This window comes from Rana temporaria, chromosome 3 (assembly GCF_905171775.1).
Source record: "Rana temporaria chromosome 3, aRanTem1.1, whole genome shotgun sequence".
NCBI lineage: Eukaryota > Metazoa > Chordata > Amphibia > Anura > Ranidae > Rana > Rana temporaria.
Genome location: NC_053491.1, coordinates 358402838 through 358415300, shown reverse-complemented (window position 1 = coordinate 358415300; position 12463 = coordinate 358402838). Strand labels below are relative to the sequence as shown.

General features: G+C 43.6%; 1 protein-coding gene across 3 annotated transcripts; it reads right to left on the bottom strand.

The window, feature by feature from the left end:
- Window positions 1–393: 393 nt before the first annotated feature.
- TEX52 (testis expressed 52) lies at window positions 394–11694 on the bottom strand. 3 transcript variants are annotated; one of them, XM_040345238.1, is made up of 6 exons: window positions 10683–11694; window positions 10414–10574; window positions 9811–9902; window positions 9061–9701; window positions 6238–6748; window positions 394–1030 (listed from the first exon to the last, which is right to left on the bottom strand). In XM_040345238.1, the coding sequence occupies exons 5-6, from the start codon at window positions 6726–6728 to the stop codon at window positions 784–786; spliced, it is 738 nt and encodes a 245-aa protein (XP_040201172.1). In that variant the 5' UTR covers window positions 6729–6748; window positions 9061–9701; window positions 9811–9902; window positions 10414–10574; window positions 10683–11694; the 3' UTR covers window positions 394–783. The 3 variants fall into 3 exon arrangements, with proteins under 3 accessions (XP_040201172.1, XP_040201174.1, XP_040201173.1); XM_040345240.1 differs by having other exon boundaries at window positions 394–1027; XM_040345239.1 differs by lacking the exons at window positions 9061–9701; window positions 9811–9902; window positions 10414–10574.
- Window positions 11695–12463: the final 769 nt, after the last annotated feature.

The following is a 12463-nucleotide window of genomic DNA, read 5'->3' as shown; positions in this document are numbered from 1 at the left end:
CAAAAACGCCCTATAAGAGTGTTCTTTTTTTTTTTCAGCCAAGGGAACTGCGTTTTTTTAAGCCCAGTGTGCATTGAGCCTTAGGCCCCTTTCACACGTGCGGACCGTATGTCCGCTTTTTTATCCATCCGTTTGCGGATGAAAAAGGGACATACATTGGTCCCTATGTGATTGCAGGTGTCAGCGGATGAACATGACCGCTGACACCCGTAATCGTCCGCCTCCGCAAACATCCGATTTTGCAGACGGAATGAGATCCTATTTTTTCTTCCGTCTGCAGAGCGGATCGGATGAACACGGACATACGGTCCGTGTTAATCCGCTTCCCCCCATAGGGGAGAGCGGAGAAAAGACAGGGCAGTCCCTGCACAGTATGCGGAGACTGCCCTGTCATCCGCCCGCTCAGCGGGGATCAACGGAGCGATCCCCGCTGAGCTTACGGACACACGGAGGAGGGGCCTAAGTATTCCCAGAACACCATGTTGCCTACAGGCCAAGGGATTTTGCACAGCTGTGTGGCATAGAATATTGAAGCGACACCAGAATGAAAAAACATCTGGGCTTGTATGCTGTACCATCTGCATGTCTTACCGTGCTGCAATGCCTTAACTCATATTTGTTATTGCTGTACCATACAGATCCATCATAGTTTTATCCTCAACAGTCAGGGGATGAGTGTACATCCTTAGATAACAATAAAAATATTCATAGTTTGCCGGGCTCTGCACTCCAAAGTGTATGTTGCAACGCTGACCAGTACTCTGATGGCTTTATGTGCATTCTTCAGGTTACTTGCATTACAGTCTTTGGTGTGCTTATTCTGCTGTTATGTGGCACCACAGTCCGTGCACCTCTCTGAAGTTCCCGATACCTCTGCAGGATCTCGCTGTAATTTGGGGAGTTACTCTTCAGGGTCAATTTGCGTGGTTTGCGCTGGTATTCGGGGGCAGAGAAGAAGCCAGACTCCTCTGGGGCGGGGACTGCATGTTCCAAATCGCTAGCAGCACCTCTGTCAAGCGACGAGTACCTGCTGAAAACACCAAAAGAATAAAAAGTGATCTGCATGGAGTTTGCATGTTCTCCCTGTGCTTGTATAGGTTTCCTTCAACACCCCAAAGACATGCTGGTAAGTTAATTGGCTTTAGCATGTGTATGTACGAATTAGAGTTAGGGACCTTGTAAGCTCCTTGAGGGCAGAGACTGATGTGAATGTACTGTATGTAATAAGTGGTGCGTAAAGTTTGAGTGCTATATAAAAAGACCTGTAATAAATAATGGATAAATAAATAATTTATATTAATAAACCCCTTGGCGCTGGCTGTACGCAAATATTTAGCCTCCCAGCGCCTGGTCCTTAGTGCAGAGGGACTGTATATTTGCGTTAACTGCTCCCAATACACTTGTGCCGAGAGCACAAACCTGGAACACTTACCATCACTTTACCGCAAGTTTTCAGACCACATATCAGTCAATCACAGTGGCTATCCTATTGAGAACATCCAATTGATGACGAAACGCGCCTGGGAGGACGTGCAGTGACGTCACCACGCTAAGGAGGAAGGGCTCCAACAGTTGCCGGCCGGCACTTTCGTTTTATATGCTGTTTTTATATCGATGTTCGTAAGTACGCCTACGCTTTTTAATAAATGCCAATATCTATACGGAATTACGCTATGGTGCACTTTCTTTCCATTCCTACATTCGGATGAGCCTGAGATCGTGCCTGGTGTCTTCCTTGGGACCTGTCTCTCCTTGTATTCCTGTGAGTCCACAAAGGCCGCGGCTGGGCTATAGCCGACTGCATATAAAGCTTGCCCTCTGGTAAGCGACCTTACATTTGGGTGAAGGGATCACTTTAGTGTTACAATACCTGTCACTTTGGGTGGTGTCTGCTTCCAGGATTCTATATCTGCATGAACTTTATTGTCATCTGGAGACATATGCTGTTAATTGCACTTTACGGACTTGATTTACACCATATCCTAAATGTGATTTATCTATTTAGAGTCTTTTGGCAGGGCTTTGTTTTGTATGCACACAGAGGTGCCCGGCGCCAAGAGGTTAAAGTAGAAAGCCCTAACTGGATGACATATAGTTTGCTCTATGCACTGTTCACCATAATTGCCATTTTTTAAATCAAATACTTGTTTTCACTTTTTTCATCCTTTGTTATATCTCAGTTCTGCTGATCTCCTTCAGCCCCTATGCAGCCATTTCCTGTCTACATGCACTCCAGTGATGGCTGTATGGCATTTCTCACAGTGGGTGTAATGTCAGTTGAATTGGCCACTTGTAGTCTCTACCAGATAGGAAGCCCATGTGACAGGGTGACAACACACAAGCATGACTAGGAGACAGAGTGCTTTCACCCTATAACAGGAAATGCCTGAATGATGGCCTTCATGGCAGGATCACTAGGCAATATTGTAATGACAGGTGCAAATTAAAAATAACTTTTGAACTGACATCTACATCTGACAAAACGTATTTTTCGATTTTAGCGAGACTTCCTTTTACTTTTATGAGTTCATGCTATTTGTATATGTACAGTTCTCAGACGACTATTTCTCTCTCTGGTTGCTCTTCAGCACTCAGTGCGGAGAGCATGTGAGAAAGAGAGGATTGTGCACTTAAAAAAGCTGTGAAATTTCCAATTATCATTCTATACCTCCTGGACTAAATGAATCCAGTCTGTTTGGCTGTCTTTCTCCTCTGTCCCTGTCTGTCTTCTATCTATTTTTTCCTGTCTGCATTGTCATTTTGTATTGGAGGCCTTTGCATAATGGAAGATTTTATCAGATTCTAGTGATCAATTTTACATTAAGGAAGGTATAAAAATGTGTAAAAAAGTTGTTTTTATTTCCTTACCGGGGTAAATTTAACACATAATATTTGAATAATTAATCTTTACCACTTGCAACTGGCAGCTTTCCCTGCTTTTTTTTCTACAGCTGTGAAAAAATCTCAACGGCAGGAAGATCAGATTACACAGACTGAAGAATGAGAAGAGACAGATACAACTTTCTTAGCAGAGATGGGACTGCCTGGATTTGTCAACTCTACACAGGTTGCTTAACCGCGTCAGCCCCGGACCATTTTGGTGGTCAAAGACCAGGCCACTTTTTGCGATTCGGCACTGCGTCGCTTTAACTGACAATTACGCAGCCGTGCGACGTGGCTCCCAAACAAAATTCACGTCCTTTTTTCCCCACAAATAGAGATTTCTTTTGGTGGTATTTGATCACCTTTGGGATTTTTATTGTTTGCTTTATAAACAAAAAAACAGCGACAATTTTGAAAAAAATACAATATTTTTTACTTTTTGCTATAATAAATATCCCCAAAAAATAGATAAAAAAATGTTTTCCACAGTTTAGGCTGATACGTATTCTTCTACATATTTTTGGTAAAAAAAAAATCGCAATAAGCATTTATTGATTGGTTTGCGCAAAAGTTATAGTGTCTACAAAATAGGGGACTGTTTTATGGCATTTTTGGTAATATTTTTTTTTTTACTAGTTATGGTAGCGGTCAGCGTTTTTTATCCTGGCTGCGACATTATGGCGGACACATCGGACACCATTTTGGGACCATTGTCATGTGTACAGCGATCAGTGCTATAAAAATGCACTGATTACTGTAAAAATGACACTGGCAGTGAAGGGGTTAACCACTAGGGGGCACTGCAGGGGCTAAGTGTTCCCTAGGGAGTGATTCTTACTGTTAGGGGGCGTGGCTACACATGACACGTCACTGATGACCGTTCCCGATCACGGGACACTGTAATCAGACAGCAGCACCCGCCGCAGTGGTGCTCCTTGGATTTTGGACCCCTCTATGCGGCTAGGCTGTGAAAAAGAGTCACGCATGTGGTATTCTCATACTCAGGAGGCATAGCAGAATGTGTTTTGCGGTGTAATTCTAAGTATGCCTTTGCCGTGTGTGAGACATAACTTGTTAAAATTATAACTGTGTGAAAAATAAAACACATATTATTTAAAGGGGTTGTAAAGGTAAATGTTTTTTCACCTTAATGCATCCTTTGCATTAAAGCGGAGGTTCACCCTTTAAAACATTTTTTGACACTACACAAAGTCGCGCCATCCTACCGACACAAGGCCAGTGTTTTTTTTTTTTGTCAGCACAAACCTGTTAATCCCGATTTTCACCTCACGGCGATCCCGCGGGAGTGGGCGTTCCCAAGCACTGCCTGTGATTGACAGGCTTCCGAACGGCGCATACTGCGCGTCACAGGTTGCCGACAGAACCCAAACGATGGTGCGCAGGCGCCGTATAGAGCCGCACTGACGTTCGGGTTTTTCCGGCAACCTGTGATGCGCAGTATGCGCCGTTCGGAAGCCTGTCAATCACAGGCAGTGCTTGGGAACGCCCACTCCCGCGGGATCGCCGTGAGGTGAAAATTGGGATTAACAGGTATGTGCTGACAAAAAAAAAAAAACACCGGCCTTGTGTCGGTAGGATGGCGCGACTTTGTGTAGTGTCAAAAAATGTTTTAAAGGGTAAACCTCCGCTTTAAGGTGAAAAAACATCCGACAGTACAGGCCCCCCCCCCGAACCCCCGTTTTACTTACCTTACCCCTCGAAAAGTCCCGCACGCGCCCCCGTGATCCTCTTCGGTTCCCAGCCTGGCCGTTAGTTGGCTAGGCTGGACTGATTGATAGCAGCGCAGCCATTGGCTGGTGCTACTGTCAATCACATCCGATGATGGGGCGCACCGAGTGATACATTCGGCGTCTATGCCCGCCGCTGTATCACGGGAGCGTGCCCGCAAAAGCTTTCCACCATGCGAGCTCACATGAAGGTGGAAAGCTCTTGCGAAGAGCAGCCGAGACAGCCGCCGAGGGACCCCAGAAGACAGGGTTCGGGGACACTCTGTGCAAAACGAGCTGCACAGTGGAGGTAAGTATGACATGTTTGTTATTTGACCAAATTTTTAGTGTTCCTTTAATTTCCTAATTTTGCAAAAAAATCGGACAAAAATTTACAACCTCTCAAAAATTCACCAAGATAAATACCTCGTACTAAATAACATGGACTGTTTACTTTGCAAAAATAGGTCATTTTGGGGTGTATTTGTACTGTCCTGGCATTTTAGAGCCTCAAGAAATGAGATAGGCCATCAATACATATATACCATAGCTTGTAGACTAGACTCTCTATAACTTTCACACATACTAAATAATATACACTGATTTAGGTTATTTTTTTTACCAAGGAAATATAGCAGAATACATTTTGGGCTAAGTTTATGCAGAAAGATTATTTACAAAATGCTATAACAGAAAAAGGAATAATAAAACAGAAAAGGGATTTTTTATTTTTTTTATTTCTGTATTTTTTTTGCAAAAAAATTAAAACCCAATGGTGATTAAGTACCGCCATAGGCAAACTCTCTCTGTCACAAGAAAATTATAAAGAAAAATCACTTTGGATACAGTGTTGCATGACTGAGTAAATGTCATTCAAAGTGTGAGAAGTGCTGAAATCTGAAAAATAGCCTCAGCAGAAACAAGGTGAAACAGTCCAGTCTTAAATTGGTTTAAGTGTTACGGGACCCTGCATTTATTATATCTGGTCCCCCACAGGACACAGAAATACAATTATTTTTGTAAATATCAACAGCTAAATACCCTTTCTTATAAGCAGTATATAGCAGTCTTGTGACTTTTATCAGTGTCTGGTTAAAGCTTGTAGGAGGAGTTTTCATTCTCCCCTGGCTGTCCTTAGAGGCTGTAGGACCCCTGACCCTCTGGACAGTGCTGATTGGCCCTGTGCTGATCACATCCACTCTCCCCCAAAAATAAAAATAAACTCTCTAGCAATACACACTAAACACTAAACTGAGCATGTGCAGAGTGACTCCAAGGGCTCTGTCTTATCAGGAGATGGATTGGGGACAGTGGAAGATCAGAGAAGACAGGGTCAAAAAGCCTTTTTACACAATGCACAGGATTAACCCCTTAGGTTTCACAGTGAGTATACCAACCATGCTTTAATGCATAACCAGACTGATTTTACCGTTGATGGTTTACTTTAAACTTTTCTAATCTTGCTGAACTGGAGGGGTTTGGTGATACAGGTTTACAGTTACTCCCACTAGCAGCTAAGGCTCGGTTCACACTGCTGCGACATGGGATGTAACTTGTGAGACAAGCAGTAGGAACTAGAGCAACTTCAAAAGTCTTAGGCTTATAACAACGAATTTGGACCACTCACCGTTTGTACCCAGGAGGTGGAAGTATGTTCCCTTGTGAGTCTATAGGAGGCGATCTTCCTTGGCTCCGTATATGTAAAGCACATGCTTCACTCTCATCCCTCCGAACCCCGCTGCAACGAGCAAACTTACTCCATGTGTTCTCCTCCATTCGGGAGGGTGCAGGGATGGAGTCCTGGGGTCTGGGGCTGGCTGGGGCCGCGGTTACCTGTCTCCACACAGCACTATTATATGGTCGGTCCGGCCGCAGCGGAAGGAGAGGGGGCAGCCGGCTGACCTCTAGCCAAGTCAGATAGCCCAGGGTGTGAGAAGTGGACTGCTCCATCTTTAGAGGGCTCCTCAGTCTTCTCAGCAGCTCCAATTTTGCATCACTGTAAGGAGGGCTCTGGAGTAATATCCGATGGTTTCCACGGGGTGCAAAGCCAGGGGAGTGAACTGGGGGATCGGGTAGCAAGGGCACAGGGTGGGGGGAGGGAATTACTGCCGTTGACATGTCTGTAAACCTCGAAAGACCTGAAACAGAAATCAAGCTTTAAAATCAGGTCAAACCTGACCCATAGATTTATACTAAGAGAGATCAAGGGGAACAGTTAGGCCGCATGTACACTGCTCTGCAGGGGCGGACTGACCATTGAGTCACTCGGGCACTGCCCGAGGGCCCCATGCCACTAGGGGGCCCCATCAGGGTTGCCAGGCTTAGTAAAACCAGGGACAGTATGTAAAAAATCTGTTTTTTTTACATCTGTCCCTGATATGTCTGAAACCGACATGCTTTTGATATGAAAATCCCGAGATTTTAGCTGCCCTGCCTCTGCACTGCCTCCTGGCGTGGTGGCCATCTGTACGCCCAGGGGCCCCATAATCTTCTATTGCCCGGGGGCCCCATGAGTTGTCAGTCCGCCCCTGCTGCTCTGGTAAACGGACGTTTAGGAGCAGTTGGGCATTTTTTTCCTGAACTCTCCTCAATGTTATCTTATCAGTATATGTACACAGGGTAGTTTATAGTAGTTTCTAGGAAGTTGAGTTTAGAGGCTTTTTTGGAAGGCAAAAAAAATGGGTTCAGAAGCTGAGTTTAGAGGCATTTCAAGCGCCAAAAGCTTCTAAAAGTGTTAACTCGCGTTTAGCGGCATTTCGTTTACAGACGTTTTTTTTTAAAAATGCTTCTAATATAAATGCGGCAAAACTGACTTTTTAAACGTGGGTTACTATCTGTCAAGTTAAATTGTTCAGGATAGGTTGTAAAAACGTCCCGTGAACACAAAAGCCTAAAGCTCAATAATTGTGCAACACTACATAACAAGCAAGGCCTGCATCGATAATAAGCAAAAATGGCTGCCCTGATGTCCAAATATATTTACAAACTACACACACAATTTGATTTCAAAAACATTTGTGCACCCCGATGAGATTATTTAACACCCTATATAGGAGGAGAAATATGGAGGCGGCCGTTCCTGACCTCCTTCTTTTAGTTTTCTGGCCTCAATGTTCTGACATTGAAGTAGTATGCAGCTAGTGAAATCAGAGCAAAGTTGTAACTTTTTTCTACATCCAGCTCAGTGATTTAATAGGTATAGAAGCCTGTGGATCAACATAACAACAGGCAGGTTATTTCACAGGCCGAGTTGTGGATTGAAAACATCCGCTAAGGCTACAGCTCCACCATCTGGCAGAAGGAGAATACTGCAGCCTGCAAGCATGATAGCAAAACCACTTAGGACCCATTCACACTTCTGTATGTGGAAACGTGCATTGCTACAAAGCATCTGTTCTATGTGCAGTGAAAGTCATTGTGAACGGCACTCCAATGTATTGTACATTTAAGTACAATGCACCACAACGCTTATACTGTGCATTGTCGTGCACTGCAATTTGAAAGAAATGTTAAATTTTTTAAAACATTGTGGTATGTTGGCAGCCCATTCACACATATGCATTGTGGCAAAACGCGTATTGCCACAACGCATGGCAATGCACCTGCTGTATGGGCAGTGCCAATCATTGTGAATTGCACCCCAACACATTGGGGGTTATTAACTAAAGGCAAATCCACTTTGCACTACAAGTGCAAAGTGCACTTGAAAGTGCAGTTGCTGTAAATCTCAGGGTTAGATCTGAAATGAGGGGAAGCTCTGCTGATTTTATCATCCAATCATGTGCAAGCTAAAATGCTGTTTTTCATTTTCCTTGCATCTCCTCAGATCTACAACAACTGCACTTTGAAGTGCACTTTCGGGTGCAATTTTTTAAATGCACTTTGAACTTGTAGTGCAAAGTGGATTTGCCTTTAGTAAATAACCCCCATTGTATAGTAATACTCAACAATACAACAGCACCACACAAGGCATATACCTTGCTTTGTTTAAAAAAAAAAAAAGGTGATGCATGTTTTTTCATCCACACAATATTAACAGGTGCCATGATGCGCCTTAACCCATGTGCATTAAAGCACTGCAAAGGAATTCTTAAGTGCGAATGGGCCCTTCTGGGGTATGTACATGATTTGGTTGAAATCAACATTTAGATTCACATTATCTAGCTAGGATTAGCACTACTTTCTATGAAAAATATTTTTTATTAATAAACTATGCAAAGGAAAAAAGAAACTAAAGGGGTTCAAACCTTTCCCTACTGTAGTCAAAACTTTTTAAAAAGTTATAGTTTCAGATACACTTTAAATCAAGGACTGCATGTGAGAAACAAGGCAAGTGGAAGTGCTGTGCTATACCCCATAGCAACCACTGAGAGAAGTGTTAGGGGAGATGACTATCACAGTGAATGAAGATTTTAGATTAGGAACAGATAAAAGTTACAGATAAACTCACCAGTCTAGTAGAGGTGACTCCACATTGTTTGCAGGCATGTGTATGTGTGTGTTTGCTATCCATGGCGACAGCCCGGGGAAGGGAGGTGAGGTGTATGTGTGCTCACAAATCTGAGCTCAGTGTGTGGTCACGGTAACAAAACAATGAATGGACTGCTTCTTATACCAACCACAAGCTCCTTATTTGCCCGTTCATTTTTCCAGATCTGGAATATTCAAAAAACGGGAGCATAAATACAATCTACAGAATATTATGACCTATACCACGTGTGATATAAAGTTGGCCTCTACAGGATACATATGATATAAAATTAGTTAAAAGTACCATCATCCAGGATTCTAAGTTAGATAAAGATTGGAATTTTGGGTCCCAAACCAAAAACCAGGGGGATTGTGGGCGATTGGACTATTGCGGTACGGTAAGCAAATATAAAAAATGCACATGAAAAGAAAAATACAATTTTTATTAATATTGATGTGAAACAATCAAATACAAACAAGCATGCGATTAAAAAAGTGACACTCTATGTGTATCACCACAATAAACGACCCCAAGAGGAGGGAAGGTCATAGTGGGAGTAGAGGTCACTAGGAGTTTCTCTACTAGTTTCGCGGCCATTGCCGCTTCTTCAGGAGAACAGTCTGGAATAAATGAACAAACAAACAATAACTAAACAGGTAACAAACATAGAAATACAGTCAAGCCTGACTTACATTAGATAAAGGGGAAAACAAGGGTTGAGCTGCTTACCTACGACCCCCATCATACGCGGGGGCAGGAGTGACCAGGTAAGGTCTCCTGCGGCGACCGACGGGGGACATATGTGTGGATGGACTTAAAATCTAGGCAGGGTAACAAATGGAAGCGTGTAAGGCAACCGTGAACATTGTGTGGCAATTGACAAAGGAACTCCAGAGGGAGGTGCAAAAAATGGTGATAATCAATAAAGGGGTAGATAGGTGAGGGTGGTGAGAGTGCGGGGTGAGACAATAAAAAAGAAAAGGGAAGAAAAAAGGGGAGAGGGTGAAAAGAGGGAGGGAAATGGGGGAAAGGGAGGAAGAGGAGGGTAAGAGGGTGGGAAAGGAATTGAGGGGAGGAAGGCACAGGAGGAAAGGGGGGCAAGAAAGGGGGGGAGGGGGAAGAGAGGAAACCAGGGATAAAGTCAGGAAAGAGGGGGTAAAAAAGGGAGGGGAAAGGGGAAAAAAAGGGGGGGGAAGGAGTGGAAAAAGGGACAAGGAAAGAAAGGGAGGGGGGAAGAGGAGGGGAAGGGGGGGGAGGAGAGAGAGAGAGAAAGGGAAGGGAGGGCGGGAAAGTGGTTGTGAGGAACACAGCAGTGTGTAAGGGGGAGAATACCTGTACTGGTAAGTAGCAGAAATAGGGGGTCCCCAGGAAAGGGGACCCAGCCGGAACTAGTGCTGGGACAACATGGTGGTTGAAGGCAGCAAAAAGCACTGCTTGGTGCATACATAGCACAAACAATTGTACCTGGGACTGGAGATTATAGCCATGGTAACCTATATATATGGGGGGAGAAGGAGAGGGATTAATCCACTGGAAACATGAGCCAGGTTGAGGGCTGACATGTAATGGAAGCCACGCAGGATAGAGAGGTTATAACTTACTGGGCACTCGTTAAAGTGGCAGCAATCCGGGACCCGGCGTCCGTCACACACAGAGCAGACTGTGTCTGCTTAAATATCCCCCGCTTGAGTGACGACAGTGCACGGCAGCATTCACCGGCGCACAGCGTCACTTGGACTGACCGCCCACATGCTGTCGGAAGATGATCGCGACCACGCATGCGCCCGTGTACTGCAAGCAAGGCATAGCCTTGTCAGTCCAGAGTAGGTGGGGCGGAGCCCCAGGGCGGGGGTTGTTAACCCCAATCGGGCGGGCATTGGATCGTCGCAAGAGAGAACACACTGGGACAGCCCAGCCGCGGAGGAATGGGGGGGAGTGTGGCAAAGCAGCTCAGTCCTTGGAAGAGCAATTGGTAAAGCAGGAAATACAATATGGATACATATTTTGTAAAAATAAGGTACAAACAGATACCGTAACAGTACAATGATATGTAATAAAGATATGGGCATTAATTGATAATAAATGCCACTGGGATCACAAGCAAGATATTTAGGGGTTAGCATAACAGGAAATAGGAAAACAAAAAACGATAAAAGGGAAAAGAAGAAGGAATTGCCGACAATCTAAACCCCAATGAGGTAAATAGGGTAGATAGTATGTAATTATACGGCCTCTATAGGCTGTAGGCAAGGACCACCAATATAAATTGCTAGTGAATCGCACAAGTAGAAAAAATAAAAGTAAAAATAACAAATTTACAAATGAGAGGCTAGTTGTCAGGCAAGATGCGGAACCCCACTAAGGAGCTAGACCACATAGCTCCGATCCATGGTGGTCACCGAAAGTCGCCAGACAGGGGCCCGGGTGTGTTATCCACCTAATCAATGTGATATAAAGTTGGCCTCTACAGGATACATATGATGTAAAATTAGTTAAAAGTACCATCATCCAGGATTCTAAGTTAGATAAAGATTGGAATTTTGGGTCCCAAACCAAAAACCAGGGGGATTGTGGGCGATTGGACTATTGCGGTACGGTAAGCAAATATAAAAAATGCACATGAAAAGAAAAATATAATTTTTATTAATATTGATGTGAAACAATCAAATACAAACAAGCATGCGATTAAAAAAGTTTTCCCCTTTATAATGTAAGTCAGGCTTGACTGTATTGCTATGCCTGTTACCTGTTTAGTTATTGTTGGTTTGTTAATTTATTCCAGACTGTTCTCCTGAAGAAGCGGCAATGGCCGCGAAACTAGTAGAGAAACTCCTAGTGACCTCTACTCCCACTATGACCTTCCCACCTCTTGGGGTCGTTTATTGTGGTGATACACATAGAGTGTCACTTTTTTAATCGCATGCTTGTTTGTATTTGATTGTTTCACATCAATATTAATAAAAAAATTATTTTTCTTTTCATGTGCATTTTTTATATTTGCTTACCGTACCGCAATAGTCCAATCGCCCACAATCCCCCTGGTTTTTGGTTTGGGACCCAAAATTCCTATGACCTATACCACAATATTATTTACCAGAATTATGTAACAGAGTGAGTTCAAGGGGCAAATTTATAAAGGAAGAGATTGGCCAATAGTGAATGTTTGGTTATTTTCAAATTTCCTGCTTTATAAGTAAAAATAAAGTATGTAAATCCCAAACTTTTTTAATTTTGGATAGAGAGGGGATGGAGCTAGAACCCTTTGTCAGGTTTTCATTGCCTGTATCCCTTTTGGGTTGATTCACTCTCTCCTTTTCCTGGTGGCCATTGTCACTGGGACAATTATGGAAATCCAAAATCTTAAGCCGGACATACAAGGATA

Coding starts and splice junctions, on each gene's coding strand:
- TEX52 (XM_040345238.1), bottom strand. CDS start 6,728: ATGTCAACGGCAGTAATTCCCTCCCCCCACCCTGTGCCCTTGCTACCC. Junction 1,031..6,237: donor CCACCTCCTGGGTACAAACG/GTGAGTGGTCCA, acceptor TGGTGTTTTCAG/CAGGTACTCGTCGCTTGACA.